Below are 24347 nucleotides of genomic sequence, written 5' to 3'. Positions count from 1 at the left end.
AAACACTATCAGGTCAAGGGTCTTGTTTTGTTTACTGATATATTGTTTTGTTTTGTATATTGATGTGTTACAAAAAACATAAAACAGTGCCTGACACAGAGTAAGCACTCAGCATCTCTGTTGAATGCAATAATTAATTATTATTAAATTTCAATTTTCAAATTTCAGTTTCAATTCCCCTCATGGCAACAAATTTAGACACAGACTTGGCACAAGGAACTATATTCAGGAGTCCATTTCCTCAAAGATCCTTGTACATGGAAAGGATAAATCAGGCAGTCAATGCTGTTGTGGGATTAATGGGTCAAAGGGGATCAGCTATACCAGTCTATATATCAGAAGGGGCTCAACCATCCTCCTGCTAAGAGTGGCTTCTCGATCAATCAATCTGTTTAGCAACGGCACTACTCACTATGAGAGGACAGGAGAAGTTAACACAAGGTCCCTGCCCAAAAGGCAACACTTAGCCACATAAAACAATAAACAGACCATACCAGGCAGTATATCAGTAAGAACTAAATTGAATGTTATTGAGTATAAGTGCTGTTAGAGTTCAGAGAGGGGAGAAATCAATGAGCACTGAAGCTGCTCCAGAGCTCTGCACCATCGCTTCTCAAGTTCCTTGAGGGCAGGGGCTATATCATCTTTTTATTTTCTTTCTACATCCTTTTCCTTCTTCCTTGCTTGTCCAGTTGCCTGCCTCCTTTCTTTTTTATCTTCACTTCCGTAGACCTAGAACAATGTGTACTCATAGTAGATATACAACAACTACTTTACGTTTTCCCTAACTTCTTTCAAAAAGGATTTAGTGTGGTTTATAGGGATATATATATAAATTTAAATTTAAGGTTAAAGAAAGCAAGCTTAAAAAGGATGTTACAAGGGAAAATCAAAACAAGGGAAGAGACATAAAGTGAATTGAGGAATGAGGAAAATATTATTAAAATGCAAGCCATAAAGACCATGCCTTTGCAATAGATGAACCACAAATTTGGCTCCAAGCCTTCAAATGGACTCTTTAAAAAGGAAAGCCTGATTAATTATGCAATTCGCACTGTCCTTATGACAGAAGTAGACCAATTGTTCAGCAGACACTAAACTATTCCAGATACTTAAGATTTCTGCTTATTTCTGCTTAAAGTCCTCATGGAGCAGACATGTTATAATGTAATGAACAGTATCCTCAAGGAACTTCTTAGCATAGACTCAACCATGAGTTTCACGGGACTGTTTATTCTACACATAATTTTAGCTCTCTGGGAGCATTCCTATTTTGTTAAACTTGAGGGTTATGGAACAGCCCAAACATTTAATTGTTGCCTGGATCTATAAATCTAACAAGGTAAAAGGCAATAGGACAAATTTAAGAATGAAACTGTTTTATAAGGGTGTAAGCATCTCAACACACACACACACACACACACAGAGACTGTGACTAAGGTGCAAACAATCTTATCTCCTGCACACATACAATTTATACCTAATATTGTAGTGATGTCTGTACTTCACTGATTTCCCTTGCTAAATTTTAAACTCATCAAGGCCAAGTACAAAATGTCATCTTGCATATCTTTGTATCCCTCACTGTATACAGCACCATGTCTTGCTCTAAATTATTTTTTTGTCATTCAGCAACTATTTATTGCCTTCCTTCTAGGTGCTAGGCAATTCTTTAACAATGAACAAAATTCCTTACCCTCAGTAGTATTTACAATGAGGGCAGAGATTGATGCAATATAGATGATAATTGCAATAAATAAGTAAATTATTTAGTATATAAAAAGGGAAATTTCTATGACTATAATAAATGATAGAGAAGGGCAAGAGGGTTTTGGTTCTGCATGCACACGCAGAGGTTGGGTTGATGATATTAACTAGCATAGTCAGGGTAAACCTCACTGAGAAGGTGAGACAAATGATGAGTTAAATAAGATAAGGAAGGTCTGAGGAGAGGCCCGTGTGCTGATTGACAACACTGGCCTCTCGGCTTGGAGGCAAGGAGAATACCCACCACTGTCTGCTTTCCCTTGTTGGTCCGCTCACAACTAGTCCCACTGGAGAGGGCAGACAACCCTGGAGATGAGTGGTGGGAGAACCAGCCTGCAGGAGCAGCCAGCAGCCCAGAAGCATCAGATGGTGAAGGAGGAGGAGACCCAGAAATGCAACCAGAGACAGCTCCAGTACCTGCCCTGTCAAAGAAGACCAAACAACCTAAAGAATGTTTCTTGATACAACCAAAGGAAACAGAAGAAGATGCCACCAAAACAAGGAAGAGAAGAAAGAAGAAAATTACAGATGTTCTTACAAAATCAGAGCCAAAACCAGGGACCCCTGAAGACCTACAGAAACTGATGAAGGACTATTACAGTAGCAATCGTTCAGAGATTGAATTAGAAGAACTACACCTACAAAACTCCTGTTTCCTCAAGGCCAATGATTTGACTCATAGTCTCTCATCATACCTAAAAGAAATCTGTCCTAAGTGGGTAAAACTTCGGAAAAACCATAATGAGAAGAAATCAGTCCTGGTGTTGATCATCTGCAGCTCTGCTGTCTGGGCCTTGGCGCTCATTAGGTCAATGACAGCATTTAGAGGAGACAGCAAAATTTTGAAATTATTTGCAAAACACATTAAGGTACAAGAGCAGGTAAAGTTGCTGGAAAAGCATGTGGTGCACCTGGGTGTAGGATCACCGGGGAGAATTAAAGAACTCATTATACTAAGTGGCCTTAATTTGAACCCCTTAAAGTTTCTCATTGAACAGTATGGAGATTCCTTAAGAAATTAAAAATAGAGATTCCCTATGATCCTGCAATTGCACTACTGGGTATTTACCTCAAAGACACAGATGCAGTGAAAAGAAGGGCCGTCTGTACCCCAATGTTTATAGCAGCAATGGCCACGGTCGCCAAACTGTGGAAAGAACCAAGATGCCCTTCAATGGCTGAATGGATAAGGAAAATGTGGTCCATATACACTATGGAGTATTATGCCTCCATCAGAAAGGATGAATACCCAACTTTTGTAGCAACATGGATGGGACTGGAAGAGATTATGCTGAGTGAAATAAGTCAAGCTGAGAGAGTCAATCACCATATGGTTTCACTTATTTGTGGAGCATAACAAATAACATGGAAGACAGGGGAGATGGAGAGGAGAAGGGAGTTCAGGGAAACTGGAAGGGGAGGTGAACCAAGAGAGACTATGGGCTCTGAAAAACAATCTGAGGGTTTTGAAGTGGTGGGGGGTGGGAGGTTGGGGGATCCAGGTGGTGGGTATTAGAGAGGGCATGGCTTTTAGAGAGGGCACAGATTGCGTGGAGCACTGGGTGTGGTGTAAAAACAATGAGTACTGTTACACTGAAAAGAAATTAAAAAAAAAAAGTTTCTCATTTTTGACTGGAACTGGAGAGATGAGAAGTTGAGAAGGATGATGGACATCCCGAGATAAGAAAGGAGGTCTTCGAACTTCTGGAAATGGGAGTCCTTAATCTATGCAAGTCTGAATCTTTGAAGATTGGCATTTTCTAAGTCTGGGTCCTAATGAAAATTCCAGTTTTTAATGGGGGTATTTACATCTCATTTAATAGCTTTGGAATATTGCAAAGACTAAGTAAATATCAGCTATTGTTTTATTATGCTAACTGGATCACCCCATGAATCACTAGAAATTTTTGGTGGAGATTCATTGACAAAAATGAAGCTGTCCTTTGCCAACTTCTCTGTATAATAAAGTATCATCAGCTTGTGTATGAAAAAAAAAAAAAGAAGAAGAAAAAGAAGATAAGGAATTTGGCCAAAGAGATATCTGAAGAAAGAAGATTTCAAACAGGAAAGAACTAAGACTTTAATATAGATACATATATATTTTCATTGAATATGAACTAACCCCCAAATAATTGTAACTTATTGGCATTAGTGTGAGGGATAATGATTTAGACAGGAGTATAGAGCATACCGAAAGACAAATGTGGAATAATAAAAATGCCTACATTTCAGTAGTAACAATGAGTTGTTTAAAATGTAGAGCTGCATATTTTCAATGAAGAATAATCTTGTTATGACACCCAGTTTGGAAGGAAAATGTCTTACTCAAAGCAATCTCAGTAAGGCTGCAATAACAAACAAACCCTGAAATCTCATTGTCTTAAGAAGACAAAAAATATATATATTCTTCCTCATGCAAAGGAGACGCCTCTACCTCTTCAGGATAGTTCCGTTCAAATAATGGCTCAGGGATCCAGGCTGTTTCTGTTCTATGACTCTGCCATCTTGATACAGAGCATCCATGATAAGCAGAGCAGGGGGAAACAGAGTGCATGGAAAACTGACCCTGTTGTTTTATACTTTGGCCCTGAAGTGACTCACGTCACTTAGGCTTATGCTCATTAGTGAGAACCAGTCACATGCCCTGACCTCACCGCATGGCATTTTGAGTAGTGCAGTAAAGACTGCGCAAGAAAAAGAAAATGAAAGGGAGGTAGCACAGCCTCTAAAACGGAAGAGAATCAGTTAGGCTGTATTTGAGTTTGTGGCCCTGCCAGACAAGTTAACCTTGACTTACGTCCCATGCTGAAATGAGTCTATTTTATAACTGCAATTCTCAGAAGGGATAAACCTGGTCAAGATTATAATGACAATATCTGGAGGGCTTTATTTTATGCACTAGATCTTAAAATGTTAATAAAGTAATGATTAGAAAATGATTAAAACTATACTCTGCAATAAGACCTATGCATACATCATGCCCATTTATTTAATAAAATTCATAAAATAAACTATATGTATTCTATATGTATCCTACAGGGGGATGTTGAAGATGTTCTGATAGACTTTTAATTTTTTAAAATTTTCTCTCTAAGAAATCATTGAAAATTTTTATCACATGTACCTGAAAGAAAATTTCTTTCTGTGAAACTTTTTCTCCTTTCAATTCCTTCTGATATTCCTGTGACCTACCTACTATTGACTGACATTGGTCTGAGCCTCTATGTTTAATATTTTTTTCAGATTCTTTTTTGCTAAATTCAGGTACCTTTTTTTTTCATTTATTTATTTTCAGCATAACAGTATCATTATTTTTTCACCACACCCAGTGCTCCATGCAATCCGTGCCCTCTCTAATACCCACCACCTGGTACCCCGACCTCCCACCACCCCCCGCCACTTCAAACCCCTCAGATTGTTTTTCAGAGTCCATAGTCTCTCATGATTCATCTCCCCTTCCAATTTACCCCAACCCCCCTTCTCTCTAACTCCCCATGTCCTCCATGCTTTTTGTTATGCTCCACAAATAAGTGAAACCATATAATAATTGGCTCTCTCTGCTTGACTTATTTCACTCAGCATAATCTCTTCCAGTCCCGTCCATGTTGCTACAAAAGTTGGTTATTCGTCCTTTCTGATGGAGGCATAATACTCCATAGTGTATATGGACCACATCTTTTAACTTCTGTTCTTAGTTGCTTGAGGCTTGAATATTCAATTATAGAATGAAATTACATAATTGGCATAAGTTATACAAAGGTGCCATGGACTGTTCTTAAGCAATATTGACTCAATATTCTGCTTGTATGGTTTTCTAATTTTCCATATTTGTACGCTGTATGCCTCTTTCTTCTGGTGTCTGCTCCTGCACAATGCACCCAACTACAAGCATCAGGGAAAGAAAGAGTTTTATATGTTTGGGAAGAATAAATTCCAGATTGGGAATCAGACTCACCCATTGGACACATACATGGTTTGACATATCATAGAGTTCAAGACTCCTCTCCACTTGTGCTTTTGAATGCTCTGGAATTGTAATTTTATGTTCTAATGACTCTAACACTTTGGGCAGATGTGACACATTCAAGACTTTGTTTTAGAATAATTGAACTTAGAAAAAGCTGTCAGAGCTGTGCTTATTCCAAAAGGTAGCAGGGCTTCAGCTGCTGGAGAATGGACCCACCCTGTCTGAATCAAAGTGAGTAAGAAAAAAAATCAAAGAAAATTTGGAACAATGAGACAATAAGATATTTCTTCAAGTATTTTAACTTTCACTAATTTGTTGTAATCAGAATACAAAGGTTGACTTTTCTTTGAGTTCATTTTGATCTGTGCATTTTACTAGAAAGTCATCCATTTCAGTAAGATTTTTAACTAAATAACACAGATTTGAATACTACTGAATACTATTTTTTTAAGTTTCAAGGAATATGACTTGATGCTCTATCTTAAGTATGTTGTGTTTAATCTCACTTTTTCTTATTTATTATACTGTTCAGACACTTACCAGATATTTTTAAAAGGCTCTTGGATATTTACTTCCAATTTATATTACTTTTATATTTTCTAGTTAATTAATTTCTGTACTATCATTATTGTTTCAAATTCCTTATTGTTTTTGTATTGATTTTTTTCTAATTTTTTAATTATCAAATTCTTTTTTAAATTTTTATACTTCCTTATTTAATAAAATCAATGAGATACGAATTTACCTTTATTATTTGGCAATTAGTAGACGATATGGCCATAAATTGCCTATTTTTAGGAACTCATTGTAGTTTTCTTTATAGCCCAGGGTATGATAATTTTCACAAGATATTATTGTTGCTTGAAAAAAAATTCTCTTAAGTTACACACTTTGATATACACCTATAAAATTAGGCTCACTTGCTATATAATAATACACCTCTACTTATAATAATACACCTCTATTTACTCTATTTAAAACATAAATATTAGTAGCCATTATATCCTTCTATGAAGAATGACCTTATTAACCTACTAACTGTTCTTGTCTTGATTCTCATTTGTTCTTTATTAATAACATCTTTTCTTTATTTGTATTTAGTTGGTATATCATGACACAATTTACTTCAAATTTTATATGTAATTTTGTCATAGTTATATCCAATTAACTATGAAGTTGGGCTCTATGGTTTTGTGTTTTGTGATGTTTTAACACAATCTAAGAATTCTTGCATTTTAATGTGGGCATTTAACCTTGTCACATTTCTTTAAAAACTAATTATTTTATTTTAAAATAGTTTTAGATTTATAGGAATGCTGTAGAGATAGTACAGAGTCCCACTTCCCCTATTATTAACATCTTACATTAGTATAGTACATTTGTCATAAGTGATAAACCAGTATTGATGCATTATGGTTAACTAAAGTCCATATTTTTCTTAGATTTCCTTAGTTTTACCTAATAACTTTTTTCTACTTCAGATCTCATCCAGGGTTACATTAAGTGATCATGTCTCCTTAGGCTTTTCTTGGCTGTGGTAGTGTCTCAGACTTAACTTATTTTGGGTGGCATTAACAGTTTGAGGAGTACTGACCAGATATATTGTAGAATGCCCCTCAATTGGTCATTTTTTCAAATGTTTTTCTTAAAGTTAGACTGTGGGTTCTAGGAAGAAGGACCATGGAAGTAAAATGTCATTCTCATCACACTGTATCAAGTGTTCATACTCTCAGTGTGACTTATCATTGATTGATAGTGACTGAGGTAGTGTTCGTCAGCTTTTTCCGCTATAGAGCTAATCCCCTTTCTCATACTGTACTGTTTGTAAATAAGCTACAGTGTGCTGCCCATACTTAACGAATGAAGAGGTATGCTTCACCTTCTTGAAGTTAGACTATCAACATAAATTATTTGGAATTCTTCTGCGCAAAACGATTTGTCTATTCTTCTGCATTTATTTTTAAAAAATCATTTCTCTGTTTCAATACAGACTCATGGATTATTTATTTTATAATTCAAGTTAAAACTAATATTATTCTATTTACTTTGTTGTTGCCATTTTTGCGGCTTAGTCTATTTAGAGTTTTCATAGTTGGCCCCTGTGTCCCTTTGACATGCTCTTATCATTTTCTTGTTTGCTAGTCTAGCACTTCCTTACTTCTGGCACTAGAAGATGCTCTTAAAACAAGAAATCAAATCATATTATTCATCTTCCAGAAACCCTTCATATTGTTCTGTCCCCCTGATTTCTCCTGAAATTCTTCCATTCACTCATCTGGCTTTTATATAGAAAATGTGGACTTAAAAAATCCATACACATAATAAATACCTATTCCCAAAATTAGGAAATTAGCCTGGTAATCAGCATCTCAAGTATGAGTCTCTTTATAAAATGCAACTAATTAAGATGCCCTGATCAAAAAGTGATTTGTTGAAAATCTAAACATTTAAATCTATTTGTTCATGACAATATTGTATTTTATTTCAGTCTGATAAGAGTACTGGTAGGTCAAAATAAGAATTACTGTAGCTCTAAGAAAGTAAAGGACAAGTCTAGAGCAAATAAAGAAATAAATAAGCCATTGTACTATTTAAAATACATTTAAAATTGTAATGTAAGAATGTTAATAGACATTTACTCTATTTTTTCATTTTTTATTTTATGTGACTGAATTGTTTATATGAGCCAGCCATATAAATACACAATTATCATGCAAATTATTAAAATAGACTTGATTAGTTTTGTAGTCAATGTTCAATCTTTTAAGAGAAATTAAATTTCTAAGTCTTCCTTAAAAAAAAAAAAAAGAAAAGAAAAAAGAAAAAAAAAGAAGAAGATGTCCCTAATTCATCTTGTATATTTCCTTCCTCAGTCCTAAAATCAATCATTTCTCAAGGAGCTCTGGTTCTTTTTTCTGGACAATGGAACTAGATTCCATGATCTGGGCACTGAGTATGCTATTGATCCTGGGCTGTCATTGTTTCTGAACACTGAGCTGCCAAGCAATGAAATATGTGTCATTTATTTATTTTTAACTTCTTTAAAATTCTGAATGATTACAGATTCATAGAAAATTGCAAAAATAGTATATAGGATCCCTTGAATCTTCACCCAGCCTTCTTCAAATTTGGTAACTGTCAACTTTTATACCTGTAAGTATAAGCTTACCCAGAAAATTGACATTTGGTACAATACTATTAACTAGATTACAAACTATATTCAGATTTTACTGGTGCTTTTATGTACTCATTTGTGTGCTTGTGTTTGTATATACAATTCTATGTATTTGATTCCGTATGTAGATTTGTGGAGCCATCGCCACAATCCGAATATAGACCTGTTCCACCACTCAAAGCAACTCCCACATGCTATCTCATTATAGTCACACCCATACCCCAACTCCTGGCAACCACTGATCTATTTCCATTTCTATGGTTTTGTCACTTTGAGGATGCTATATTTAGAATCACACCATGTAACCTTTTGAGATTGGCCTTTTTCACTAACCACAATACTTTTAAGATCTATCCAAGTTGTTGTGTATATCATTAGTTTGTTCCTGTTTGTTGCTGAGTAGAATTCCATAGCATAGATGGACCAAAAGTTTGTTTAGATATTCACCCACTAAAAGAAACAGGATTGTTTCTAGTTTGGAGCTATTACAAAAAAAAAAAGAAAAAAACTGATATGCACATTCATGTACAGGTTTTTGTGAGCATGAGTTTTCATTTCTCTGGGATAAATGTTCGAGTGCAATTGCTCGGGTCATATTATACATGTTTATGTAATTTTATAAGCAACTACCAGACTATATAACCAGAGTAGTCTAACTATTTTACATTTCCATTAGCAGTTTCTACCAGATCTGCCTTTACTTCATCCTTTTCAACATTTGATCTTATCTTTAAAAACATTTAGCCATTCTAATGGATGTAGAATGATATATCCTTGTGGTTTTCATTTGTATTTCTCCAATGGCTAATGTTATTGAGCATTTTTCATATGCTTATTTGCCATACATATTTCTTCTTTAGTATTATTGTTCAACTGGTGGATTTTTACTATTGAGTTTTGAGAGTTCTTTATATATAATCTAGATATAAGTCTATTGCCAGATGATTGGTTTGGTAATATTTTCTCCTAGTGTGTAGTTTGTACTTTTATACTTTTACAAGGCATTTCATGGAGGAAAAGTTTTTAATTGGAAAAAGTCAAATTTGTCAGTTTTTATCGATCATTTTTTGTGTAATTTTTAAGAATTCTCTTTTATTATGTTACATTAGTCATCATACAGTACATCATTAGTTTTTTATATAGTGTCCCAACATTCATTATTTACATATAACACCCAATGTTGTAATACCTTCCCTCCTTAATACCCATCACCAGGCCAATCCATCCCCCTGCCCCCTTCCCTCTAAAAACCTCAGTTTGTTTCTGAGTCCACAGTCTCTCATGGTCCTTTTTCCCCCTCTGATTTCTCCCCCTTCATTTTCCCTTCCCTCTTCTAGTGTCCTCCATGCTATTCCTTATGTTCCACAAGTAAGTGAAACCATATGATAATTGACTTTCTCTGCTTGACTTATTTCACTCAGCATAATCTCCTCCAGTCCCTTCCATGTTGATGCAAAAGTTGAGTATTCATTATTTCTGATGGCTGAGTGATATTCCATTGAATATATGGACCACATCTTCTTTATCCATTCGTTTCCTGAAGGGTATATCATTTCTTTCCACAGTTTTCGCTATTGTGAACATCGCTGCTATGAACATTGGGGTGCATATAGCCCGTCTTCTCACTACATCTGTATCTTCAGGGTAAATACCCAGTAGTACAATTGTCAGATCATTAGGGTAGCTCTATTTCTTAATTTTTTGAGAAACCTCTTCATTGAGTCCTAGGTCTTAAAGATTGTCTCCTATATCTTACTCTTATAGTTTTATGGTCTTATATGTAAATTACATGTCTTACATGTAAATTTGATATTGCTGATATTTGTTTTGAAGACTGATATATTTATCTATTTTCTGTCATCTTATTTTATTCTTTATGTCTTTACTTTCTTAAGACTTATTTTTCTTTTTCCTTCTTTGTTTCACCTCCTATGATCTGGCTGATATATTACTACACTTGGGCTATATAATTTCAGTTTTTTAAATAATTGACTATATTTTCCTAGTTATCACTACTAATAGTAAAACTACATCTAACTACTTTGTGGTACATAAACTTTAACCAACTCTTAACTCTTTTTTCCCACAAAATTATTATTCATGTTGTGTACCTTATAACTATAAGAATGAAATAGATAATTCTATATTTATTTAGTTTTACTGATAGTTGAGCATTCTATTTTAAGCAACTATCATTATTTTAATCACTTTATTCAGTTCCATCATAGTTATTCATCATTTCCTCAATTCTTCAAGTAATCTTAATTCATAAGAAATAAATTGGTTGGTAAATTTCCAAACCATCTCTAGAAATAACTTTTTCAGATTCACATATACAAATGCTCACTCTTGGGGATATGGAATTCTTAGATCTCGATTTTTGTTCTTAGTTTTAATATTCTGTAGACATTCTAAGATTTTTTGATAGTTAGTGATGTAGAAGAGAAAACCGAGGCTATGGGAAGAGTGTCAGATGAGAATTCTTAAGTAAACAAGACAACAGAGTGCCGTGAAAGGAAAGGAAGCAATGAGTTTCAAGAAGGAAAACTAAATCAATAATTAAATGTTGCCCCAAAGGTCAAGTAGGTTGATCACAGAGAGTTATTGGATTTGCAATTAGAAAATAATTGTAACATTTGAAAGAGCAATTTCAGGGAAATGGTGTTGGTGGAAGCCTGATTCAGAGCCCTGAGAAGAGCCTTAGAAACCATCCAGTCTGAAGTCTTCATGTTCATGTAACTTGTCCAAGGTCATTGAAAGACAGCAGAGTTCTGACTTCTACTTCATTGCTCTTTTTATCTATGACAAGATCTGAAATGCAGAAGTGAAGCCTGTGAAGAGGCAGACAGAATGAACGAATGAGGGGAAGGAAGCAGGGACAAAGAGCGGTTGAAAGGGGTGAATCCAATAGACGTAAATCTCTAAAGGGGACGAGGGGCAAAATGAGAGAGAGAGAGAGAGAAAATGAGAGAGAAAAGGAGAGAAAATCTGCACAGCTAAACATGTTGTACACTCTGGATCAGAGGGAAAAAAAGTTCTCCAAAGGATCTCACTCCTCTGGGGTCAAATGTAAGCTAACACAATAGCCATGCTAGAACTGGAAGGAAGGAAAGAAACATGAAAACAGGCCATATCAGGAAAAGGCCACTTAATACTTTAAATTTGTGCCTTTACCTGTGAAAGCAGAGATGCCACTGAAAGTTTTCAACCAGAGCTGAGTTGACACAGTGATTTATTATATTCATTGCATCCCTTCATTGCATGTGTTATATAACCTGAAAACCCCTCTCCTGGCATCAAAGCCAAGCAATGCACCTGAACTCGGTGGACTGGGCCACAGTGGGATAGATGGAGGGCAGGTGCTGATAAAGTAATCCACTCTGATCACTTTATCGGCAGGGCCAAAATATAGAGTTATAACTATATATTTTAATAAAACTGCTCTTATTACAGGGCCAAATATAGAAAACAGCTTTCAGTAGGATATATACATATATGTATTTTTTTTCTTTTCAAAATTTTAGATAACAATGAAACATAAAGCTAAACTCATACCAACCAGAGAAGATAACTTATATTATGTATTTGGCAATGTCTATTTCATCTTTCCTTTGATATTTTACTATGTAATCTCCTCATTTTATGTCATACTTAATGTTATATAACATCTTAAATCCCATGGAAAATAGAAAAGCTGTACCATCCCCTCTCCCACACTAACTCCCTTCAGTGAAAGTGGAAGCATGAAAGTATATCAAACCAAAAGAGTGTGCATTGCAGCTTTGACAGTGATGGATATGGTGCTGTCCTGGGGGCCACAGGGGGGCCGGGGTCAGTGATCTTCTCTGCTGGCCCCCCAGCAGCTTCAGTTCTGAGCTTCTCTAAGCCAGCTAGAAAGCAAACTGGGACTGCCATCCATTAACACTTTTCAGTCTTTTGCAGTGTACTATAATTCATTCCTGTCATTTAGACCCAGGCTGTGGTCTTTAGCTTATTTCTGAGATCTTATTACATTTTTTATTCATAGAGAAGTAAGATTTAGGTATCGAAGATCAATAGCAGCCTCCATCATGCTTACATTATTAATAAGAAAGATGTTGTATGAAGACAGACTGGTGTATTGGATTTGCTCAGTAGCTGGGCTCATTTCAGACAGGTAAGACACTATACTTCCATTTTACTCTGTCTGTTCCCTCTCCAATGCCTATGCACTATTCACCCCTTCTGGGAGTGTGGTCTCTGGCACTGGCATATCATTTTGCACCTTGATTTGGTCCAGCCAGATTTCAAAGAGGAGAAGAAATATAATTATTGAAAGAGGTCTTGAGAATCAAAGAGGGCTAGGCTGTCTTTGGTGCACTGGATGGCTTTGTGGTGCAGGCTGTCTTGGCTCAGTCAACATTCACTTCAGCAAGAGCGCTAACACTAGTCGAATGATTTTCTATTGACAAAGCTCCCTTTCCCATACATTGGTCAGGGTTTCTGCGTCCAGACCCTAGTTATTGTTTAGCACCAACAGCCACAGCAAGATATCCATGCTTCTCTCATACTCTAAATTTTCTTAACACTAATTACTCAGTGTTATGTTCAACGCAATGCAAGTCATATTTTTTATCTTTCTTTCTTCTGACACTTTCAGGAAGTAAAGAAAAATGTCAGAGGTTGAGAGCAGTCAGTGCTCCTTGAGTTAAAAGGGCAAGGACCAAGGACCATTATAACTTTTGTTTTTTGTAAGTTTTTATTTAAATTCCAGTTAGTTAACAATTGTAATATAAGCTCCAGGTGTACAACATAGTGATTCAATACTTCCATACATCACCCAGTTCTCATCACAAGTGCACTCCTTAGTCCCCCTCACCTACCCAACCCATTCCCCACGCCCTCCCCTCTGTAGCCATCAGTTTGTTCTCTATAGTTAAGAGTCTGTTTCTTCATTTGCCTCTCTCTCTCATTTTCCCCTTTGCCCATTTGTTTTGTGTCTTAAATTCCATATATGAGTGAAAACTGGTGTTTGTCTTCTTCTGACTGATTTATTTAACTTAGCATAGTACTCTCCAGCTCCACCCATGTTGTTACAAATGACATTCTTTTTATGGCTGAATAATATTCCATTGGTCATACACACTACATCATCTTTATCCATTCATCAGTCAATGGACTCTTGAGCAGTTCTGATAATTTGGCTATTGTAGATAATGCCGCTGTAAACATCAAGATGCATGTACTCTTTTAAATTAGTATTTTTGTATTCTTTGGGTATATACCCAGTGGTGTGATTGTTGGATCATAGAACCAATAGCGCCAGTAGTTCTATTTATAACTTTTTGAGGAACCTCCACACTGTTTTCCAAAGTGGCTGAACCAACTTGCATTCCCACCAACAGTGTAAAAGGATGCCCCTTTCTCCACATTCTCACCAACATCTGTTGCTTCCTGTGTGTTAAGTATAGCCATTTTGACTGGTGTTGGTGCCTGCATTCTCTTCTAGGATTTTTATGGTTTGAGGTCTCACATTTTGTTTTTTAATCAAAGAAGCATTATGATTTTGTGCTTCCCAATTTGCTGTTAAGCAGCAGGAATGACTCTGTTATTTTCCCATAATGACCTGACTCTGTTGCAGAGGGAAATCTTTCAGAGTTGGTTGCAAATCCCTGGCCTGGGTCCAGGCCAGACCAACAGACAACCTTCTTGGTCTTCCTACTGGCTTCTGAAAATCTATTCTCTGTTGGAGCTTCTTTCACTTCGCTCACCAATTTTTCTTAGCCTTATTTCCTCATACTTTTCCTCTCTGTCACCATCCCTTAATGGCTTTGCTCTCCAAGGCTGCATTCTTGGCCTTTTCATGTATTCTTACTAGACAGTTTAATCCTTTCTATGGTTTCAACTTCCATTAGCTGTTGACTCCCAAATTATTATCTCTAATTCTGACCACTACTTGAGTGTTCAAACTCAATATGTTGTTCTCTACTTGACATTGCCATCTTGAGATTCCAAGGGCATTTCAAATCCCATATGTTCTGGAATAACTCAGTGTCTCCCGCAGACTCTACCCTCCCCCTTTCTAAGTGATCCGCAGCACTCCGGCAGCCAGTGCAGTGCAACTGACACACATTCTCTCCTCTCATCCCCATTCTCAACATTCACTCCCTTCCATCTGTTATATCTTCATCACCCTTGCCCTATGTCAGGCCTCAGCTTTCTCTTCACTGTTGTACAAGTTTTATACCCTGTCTTCCTACTTTCTAACTAATTTTCCAGACTGATTGAATTAAAACACAAATGCGATCTGGTGTTGCTTTCATTAGAACACTTTAGTGGTGTCTTGATACTATTAAGAGAAACTGAAACACTCCAGCATGGCTCCAAGCCTCCCCCAGTTTCTGTAGATACCCCCAATTCTCTCTCAATACTATATCTTAAACTCCAGTTGTGCCAAACAATTTATAATTCTCCAACTCTGTCTTGCTGTTTTATACATTTGAGCCTTTACTGTGCTTCTCCTACTGCTGACCATAGCCTCCTGTCAGCCATCACTCCCTCCTTGTCCATCTGGAGAATACCTTCTCACTTTCAAGGGTCAGCTGATGGTTACCTTTCCATTGAATCCTTTCCTGACTATACTCCTTACTCCTCTTCCTACAGGTGGAAGAATGTATTTCTCCTTCGTATCTCTAGAAATAGTGATAGTTGTAAATATTTATCAAATACCATGTCCCAAGTACTGAGGTGTTGTTTTTCACATTATATTAATATTTTCACTGATTTATTTTTTTTCGGTGTTCCCAAATTCATTGTTTATGCACCACACCCAGTGCTCCATGCAATATGTGCCCATTGATTTTTACATGCAGTTATTCAATTAGTCCCCACAACAACTATGAAGTAAGTACTATATTAGCCTGATTCTAAAGATGAGAAGCTAAGGTACAAAGTGTTTACATAAATTGGCTCAAAGTCACACAAACAGTAAGTGGCAGAGACAGGCTTTAGACCCATTAGGTCTGACTCCAAAACCTATAGGTTTAACCCGTACATTTCACTGCCAATGCCTAACATATTATAGACATTTAATGTGTGTTTAGTGGATGAATTAATGAGATTAGATGCTTAGGCAACAGTGAGATAGATGCCAAAACCCATGAAGGGAGAGCAAATCTATGGCATGGTCAGGGTTACATAATCTACCAGAAGCATTAATCCAGGCCAGGCAACGGCAAAACTCAAAAGTCTGCAGGTGTATCCTGAGACCCAAATTAGGGATTTAACAGGAGGGCAAAATTCAAGCTCTGGGGCAAGCTCAGAGCAAATCAGATGATTTCAAGGGTCCATGTTACTACTGCAGCAGCTCCTTCACTGAACTGGGACTGGCTTCTGATGGTCTCAAGGGCTGTCACCTAATCATGTGTTCGAACAGTACAGCAAGCAGCCTGAGAACCTGTTTCCTTTCTAGGCAGATGTATAGGAGCACTGGCTCTCACTCTACTGTGAGCCCATGAAAGCAGGAAGGAGTTCTTGTGTGTTTTGAACCTTTCAATCCCAGCAAATGACACATGGTCAACACCTACTGAGTGCTTGTCAAATTAACTAAAAGAAAACAACAAAAACAAATCCAGAACAGAGATCAAACCACCACGTCCTTCTCACTCTTCCTCCTTAAAGCCTATCACAATGCTAGACACTTAGATGTTCTATGAATTATAGTTCCTACATATCTTTAAGTGATTAGCTTTCTCCTCACTTGTAGGGAAGTTTCTCCTTCTCTTACAATCTCTTTATATCTCTACAACTATGAACTCAAAGAGTCTAAAGAGCAGCAAAAATCCAACAACTTCACGGGTGCCAGAGGTCAATATTAAATAACACTTTCTGGTCCCAACACAATTTATTCTAACTACTAGACTATTTTCTCTTGGCTGGAAGTTGGTAATAACTTTAATGGAAGAAACACAACTCCAGGACTTTTAAATAGTAACTCCTATCTTGTTTAACTATATATTTTCTCTCCCCATCTTCTCTCAACCTCCAAAATTATTTCTCCAAATGTTCCTACATTTGGATATAGAAATCTCTGTCCTTCCATTAATCTCCAAGGATTTATTAAACATAATCTATGTATTCAGCAATAAGCTAAATTGGATAGAAGAGACTTTGGATATGAATCTTGCTCACAAACTTCACTTGGAAGTATAAGATGAGAAAGCAGGCTTACAAAGTTAAGTACCATGTCTAAGATGCACAGCTAACAATACTAGAATTGTGACTGGAAGACAAGTTTTGCTAACTTAAATCCCATGTTCTTGATGAAGCGACTCTACTGTAATAACAACGGGATTCAAAGAAGAGAGATAGTAGCTGGAAGGCTTTGTGGAAAAGGAGGGGTCATCAGCTGGATTCTGAAGATCTTTGGGTTTTGATTTGGTAGAAAGATAGGAGAAGAGCATTTCCTGGGGAAGGGAGAGTATGAACAAATACACAGGATGAAAGAGACAGAAATGTACACAATATCTGTTGGGAGAGAAAAATAAGGGAATGAGAGTGAACAGCAAGCAAAGGTTGAACAGGTACAAAAGAGTAGCCTGAGGGAAAGCTGGATCATGCCCAGTGACCCTCCTTCTTTCTGTGATGCAGCTGGTGCCACTCTTCTCTGTGCCTGCCCAAGGCTGAAGAGACTACACCCTGGCACTTCCTCCACTTCCTCCTTACCCTCTCTCCCCCTTCTAAACGACAACCAATGTGCAGCCCAAACACGGTTTGCAAAGCCTAATTAACATCAACAATAGTTCAAAATAATCGCCATAATTAATGGAGAGACAAGGCTATGACTGGGAGAATTATAAATGGGAATAATCGAATGTGATTGAGTCTGGAGCAGCCTCTATTCAGGAAATCTGGAGGGAGAACAAGTCGACTCATCCTCTGTTCCTTTCATTTTCCCTAACTGGGCTCCCCCACCACCCTGGACCCCCGTCAAGCAGCTTGAATACAAGAGGCGTCAGTCTCATCAAATCAGATTCCATGCACAATGTAAGCAGTGACCTCTCCCAGTGAATTACTGTTATTAGACTTAATTATATAATAATAGTGGCACAATGGCCTGGACCCCCTCCTCTTCTCCAACAACACCCACACGCCCACAGTGACAACGTTCTTAGAAAATGGAACCACATTTTCTCCTTTTTTTATTCCCTCTTCTTCCCCAAATTACATACCTTTTAAAATTCCTCCCCTTATTTTTCCTGATTTCCCTGTTTCTCTCTTTCTTTTCCCCCTGCTTCTTCTTTCCTTCTCTTTCTCTATCTTCTCTTTTTAGCTCCTCTTTCTCTCCCTTCCTTTTAGTTCTCTCTTCTCCAATTCCCTCCTTCCCCTTTGCAATTCTTATGTAAAGACCAGGCCTCAGGGAAATCAGGGACCTCTGATTATTTATTCTTACCTACCTTTACATGCTTATGCAGAAAAAAATGTGGTGATGATGTCCTCTGTGGGGCTGGCTTGCTTTTTGGTGCCACTTTAGCAGATGCCCTACATGGCCTGGTTTTCATAAGATGACCCTTCCTTCTTTTCTTCTTTCCTTTCTTCCTTCCTTCCCTCCTTTGTCCTTATTCTTTCCTTCCCTCCTTTTTTCCTATCAGCTAAGCCCCTAAAATATGCTAGGCACACCTAAGTATGAATATACAAAATCAGATAAAGCAAGTCTACTTTATCTCTGAACTTACTATCTCTTTGTTTAATAGGCTTATTCCCCCACTCTGTTATTTGGTAAGTGGTTCTGACATTCTAGGTGGGCTTTGCCTGTTAAGGTCTTTTTTTGTCTTCTTCCTACTTCCCCATATAGAAATTGTCCATAGGTTAGGAAACAGTATTTTTTTTCTATTAGTAATCCTCCTAATATCCATAACCTCTCCAGCCTCACTTCCATCAACTAAGCCTATATCTATTCCATCAAGAGGTTTCTGGGGACCACAGGTCTAATCGTACCATTGCCTAGATGGCCAAAGCCAAGAGCTAAATTCTAGGGGCACCCAGGTGGCTCAGTGGGTTAAAGCCACTGCCTTTGGCTCAGGTCCTGGGATCAAGCCCTGCATCTGGTTCTTTGCTCAGCAGAGAGCCTGCATCCCTTACTCTCTCTCTCTGCCTGCCTCTCTGCTTACTTGTGATCTCTGTCTGTCAAATAAATAAATAAAATCTTTAAAAAAAAAGAGCTGAATTCTAGATTCTAATAGGGTGAGGGTTTTGTTTTTTTGTTTGCTTCTTTGTTTGTTTTGTGATAAATGCAGGTAAGCTAAATGATAGTTTCCCCTCTACTCTTTACTTGGAAGGAAAACCTAGAAAAGTGTAGTTGTCATTATGCAAAGTCAAATGGCATAATCTTAAATCCAATCTATTCCAGTCTACAGTAATAACAGAGAAAATGTGGATTATAATCTGGTCTCACCTTTGGAACTGTACCCAGATATGCCCTAAGGACTTAAGGAGACTTTCATAAAGAGTCAGTGGGCAGCAATTGGCAGGGAAGAAAGGATCAAATAGAAAAAGTCAAGAGCGAAGGTGCCAATTTTCACTTTTATGCAAAGGGTAGTACCAAAGGAACAGAAGGAACAGAGAGAAAGAGGGGCGGAGTTTGGCCAATACAAGGGTTAATCTATGTTACGACGACGACGGCACTTCATTAAGTTGAATAAATGTTTGGAGTTTGGAACTTTCCTAGCGGGAAGGATGATTTATTTCCCCTTTCATTTATACATGCAACCCAAGGGTCAGTTAGATTTTTGGAATTCATATTACATACAGACCTAGACATTTCAGCAATAATCTTCAAACACCATACCTCTGCTCGCATACATTTTAAGAGCCAAAATGCAACTATAAAAAGAGCACTGGATTGAGAATCCAAAGACCTGGCTTCCTGACATTACCACCTACTCGCTCTGTGACCTTGAGCAAGACACATAATGTTTCTGGGCCTTGGGAGTCTCCCTGTAAGATGAAGATTAAATGAAGATTAAAATAACACATAAAAAGCTTCTGTACAACAAAGGAAACTGTCAACAAACAAAGAGATCACCCATGGAATGGGAGAAGATATTTGTAAATGATACTACAACAAAGGGCTGGTATCCAAGATCTATAAAGAAAACTTCTCAAACTCAACAACCAAAAAACAAATAATTAAGTAAAAAATTGGCAGAATACATGAACAGACACTTCTCCAAAGAAGAAATACAAATGGCTAACAGACACATGAAAAAATGTTCAACATCATGAGCCATCAGGGAAATTCAAATCAAAACTACATTGAGATACCACCTTAGAGCAGTTAGAATGGCAAAAAAATGACAGGACAAAAAGCAGCAAATGTTGGAGAGGTTGTGGAGAAAGGGGAACCCTCTTACACTACTCATGGGAATGAAAGTTGGTACAGTCACTTTGGAAAACAGTGTGGAGGTTTCTCAAAAAGTTAAAAATAGAGTTTCCCTATGACCCAACAATTGCACTACTGGGTATTTAACACAAAGATACAGATGTAATGAAAAGAAGGGCCATATGTACCCCAGCATTCATAGCAGTAATGCCCACAATAGCCAAACTGTGGAAAGAGCCAAGATGCCCTTCAACAGATGAATGGATAAAGAAGATGTGGTCCATATACACAATGGAGCATTACTCAGCCATCAGAAAGGATGAATACCCAACATTTGCATCAACGTGGCTAGAACTGGAGGAGATTATGTTGAGTGAAATAAGTCAAACAGAGAAAGACAATTTTCAAAAGGTTTTCACTTACTTGTGGGACATACGGAATAGCATGGAGGACATCAGGAAAAGGAAGGGAAAAATGAAGGGGGGAAAATCAGAGAAGGAGATGAACCATGAGAGACTACGGACTCCGGGAATCAAACCGAGGGTTTTAGAGGGAAGAGGGATGGGGAGGAGTGAGCCCAGTGATGGTTACTAAAGAGTGCATGTGTTGCATGGAGCTCTGGGTGTTATACACCAACAACGAATCATGGAACACTACATCAAAAACTAACGGTTTTTCCTCGAGAAAAGTTTTACGCCAGAATATTGACCTGGAGCAGGGTCTCCGGAAAGAGAGGAGTGTGGAAACACACCGTTTCCTCTATCCCAGAATAGCCTCTCCAGTTCCTGTGGTGCACACCCTGAGGCCCGGTTGAGTATGAAGACTAGGAACGCGGCGCGGCCTAACACAGAGGATGCCCAGACATGCAGAGGCTCAGGAACCAGGGGGATTTCCCGTGTGAAATCTTCCACGTCCCACTTGCATCCCATGGGACTCGCCTCTCGGGTTCCGCACCGCCCGAAGTGCTCTTCAGTCGTTCAAGGTGAGTCCCGCGATCTCATGTGTCAATGTCACCACAACATAACATATTACATAACATAATAAAAATATTATAAAAAATAAAAATAAGCATCAGCTCAAAAAATAAAAATAATGTGCTCTGGGAAAAAATAACATATAAAATTATATTCATACTTACATCTATATTTTGCTTGGTGGACAGGTTTGTTGTGAGGATCAAAAAATATGCGATAAGGTGTTTTGTACCCTGTTAAGTGTTATTCACATTGGTTATTATTTTAGATCTCCCACAGAGCTCAGCTCTTCAAGTGCTACTGGGCACTTATTAAGTGTGTAGTAAATATGTGTGGGCCAAAGGATGGATATCCGCTTCTTGCATTTCAGAGAAAAGAGAATGATTATGGCTTAAATAGCCAATCATATGAAGGTTACATCACACCCTCTCCCAAAAAGGCATGGCCCTAAAAAAAAAGCAGTGTAAAATATAACATGAGGATGATGGCAGGGCACATCACTGCCTGTAGCAATCCCAAATGTAACCTATCCCATTAGTTGAAATTCCCTCCCTCTATATCAACAGGCATAATATATAGCATTTTTGAATGTCCATGTCTCAGTCTGTTTTAGCTCTTGGAAGGCACACTTTTCACTCTGCAGGGTTTCAGTCTCCTGTGTATACCTGAAATGTACAGTCTACAAAGCAGGATGACAGAGTCTTGCTCACCTTTGGACTAACTCTATGTCTGGCTTGGCGTTGGTACAGCACAGGAACCCAGGTCATAAGTGTTGCCTTGAACTACATAAAAGTCTTCTTAGTAATAATGCTTTCTAAGCAAGCTATAAGGACAGGTTGGGATTCCCCCTCCTTCCCTTGAGGATTGGAGCAATTACCATTCCATGCAAATATCAGCAGGCATAGGGAGCTCAGGCATCACTATCTGTAACTCCTTTTCATAGCATATGTATTTCCACCTCTGGGAACCAAAAGGGCTGGTTACTCCTTCATCAGTGCCTTCATTGCACACTACTCCCCTTTCAGTCTGGGGCTATCACACCACACTGCTTACACACACCACTCCTTAGACTGTGGGGGCTTATAGAGTGGAGATGGGATTGTTACATCCCAGGGCCCACCAGTCCAGTCCGCTCTTTCCAGACAGGGCTCATCCCTGCACACACCTCCAGGCACATGTGTACCTCAAGGCTCTGGGGTTATTTGAAGATTGCTGAAGATCCTCTTGTTTTCAACATCTTCCCACAGCTATCTGACAGTCCATTTATCATGACCCTTTCCTTTAGAAAAAAACCTTGTCTCTCCATTTACTCCAGAGGAGAAGGAAGTAGAAAGCAGAGAAGTAGCAAGAAGGGAGCCAAGAATTGTTGAACTCTGATATATGCTGGGTGTACAACTATTTTATGAAAGCTCATTAAAATATCATAACAAATCTGAGGGGACTATTGTTATCCCCATTCTACAGATGAGATAGCTGAGGATCAGAATGGTCACATGGCTAGAAATAGTGTAATCAGGAGGGGAGGATACCAGAGTTCCTGCTCTTTGTGCCATCCCTGTGGATCCCCTGCATGGAAGGCTCAGAGCTCTCCCAGAGCAGGGATGTGGTTCCTGGCCCCACACGGGACGAAGTGTATCAGAAACCCACCCAATATTCACCCTGGAACATTCTCCTATGAGAATCCACATTCAGCTCTAATTGTCTCTCAGAATTTGAAATTGTTGATATACTTTTTTTCTCCACTAGAAATAAACTGAGTTCCTGATGGGAATGAAATAAAGAATTGAGAAATGTTAAGTACTTTAAAATACACTATTTATTATGCCATGAATTGTATTTTGTTACTGAGATTCTTCTGCCATTATGTGATTTTGGAGAGGGTTGGGTTCTTTGTACATGTGTTTTTTTCCCCCCTGTTCTCCAGGGAGCTTGTAGTACTTAAAACTGTGTTGTATAATAGATAGTATAATCACCGTAAATTAAATGTGCCTCTGCCGAGTTGTGTTTTATGTTAATTCCATTGTGTGGTGGCAGCTGCTTGGGAAGGAAGCTATAGATTGGCAGGGGACGTGGGTTTCCAGCTCAGCCAAGTGCACACAGCCACAGGTTCTGTGCCACAAGTGATGTGTTGGCCCAGGAAGAAGCTGGAGCTTTGAAGGTCTGGGAAAGTGTGACATGAGCGAGGATGAGAAAGAATAACACCAATTCCCAGGACAATAGCCGGAAAGATCTTTTGGGGAAGTTATCTTGGCCTAGCCAAGCCCAGACCCAGGATTTTGTGAACAAAGTAACTTCTCCAGTGTGAGACACTACCCATTCCCAGCTACCCTAAAGCTTCTGAATTTGTTTAGGGAACGGTAAAAAAAAAAAAAATCCAAAAGGGCACAGTCTTCTCTATTAGATGGCCTTGAAGTGGAGAAAGCAGCAGAAGCGAAGAGGAAACAAGACTGAGAGATCAAAGAAAGTGCACACAAACCCAGCACCAGATGGGAAATGGACAAGACTAGAGCCTCAGCCAGCCAGGGACCCCAGGACCCCGGGACCCCGAAACACATCTGCAGGCTACCCATGGTGGGAAGTCGAATTAGGTGGGATGGAGAGATTAAAGAAGGCCATAAGCAAGCAGAGGAAGAGAAAGAGAACAGACATCAGATAGCCCGGATTCCTGAGTGCAAGCGTCATGTGACCAAGGCAGTCCCTTCCGTGACACCACAGGAGCATGGGTGCTGGAGAGATGTGCATGACATACCATGGCTTAAAGTGGGGGCAGGAGTAGCAAAACCCCATAGATGTGCATGGGTTAGTCACCTCGGCCTCCATAACAGAATATTACAGACTGACTTAAATAACAGACATCTATTTTCTCACAGTCCTGGAGGCTGGAAGTCCCAGAGGAAGGCGCCAGCTTTTTTGGTTCTTGGCGAGACCTCTCTTCCTGGCTTGTAGATGGTGGTCCTGGTCACCTTCCTGCTCCTTGCTAAGGTAAGGGGGAGTTCTCACATGTCCCTTCTTACAAGGTCACAAATACTATAGCATTAGGGTCTGCCCTTAGGACATTTTTAACCTAATTAGCTCCATAAAGGCCCATCTCCAAATATAGTCACA

At 38.4% G+C, this 24347-nt stretch overlaps 1 protein-coding gene across 1 annotated transcript in view; it reads left to right on the top strand.

Annotated features, from left to right (window-relative positions):
• Window positions 1-24347, top strand: part of LOC122890345 (uncharacterized protein C3orf26 homolog) — an 89144-nt gene that overhangs the window by 5701 nt on the left and 59096 nt on the right. Inside the window, exon 3 of the mRNA XM_044225981.1 lies at window positions 2050-2764. Within this exon, the coding sequence (XP_044081916.1) occupies window positions 2050-2764 (715 nt within the window). The remainder of the gene's footprint in view (window positions 1-2049; window positions 2765-24347) is intronic.

This window comes from Neovison vison, chromosome 11 (genome assembly GCF_020171115.1).
Source record: "Neovison vison isolate M4711 chromosome 11, ASM_NN_V1, whole genome shotgun sequence".
NCBI lineage: Eukaryota > Metazoa > Chordata > Mammalia > Carnivora > Mustelidae > Neogale > Neogale vison.
This window is presented reverse-complemented; position numbering and strand designations above follow the sequence as displayed.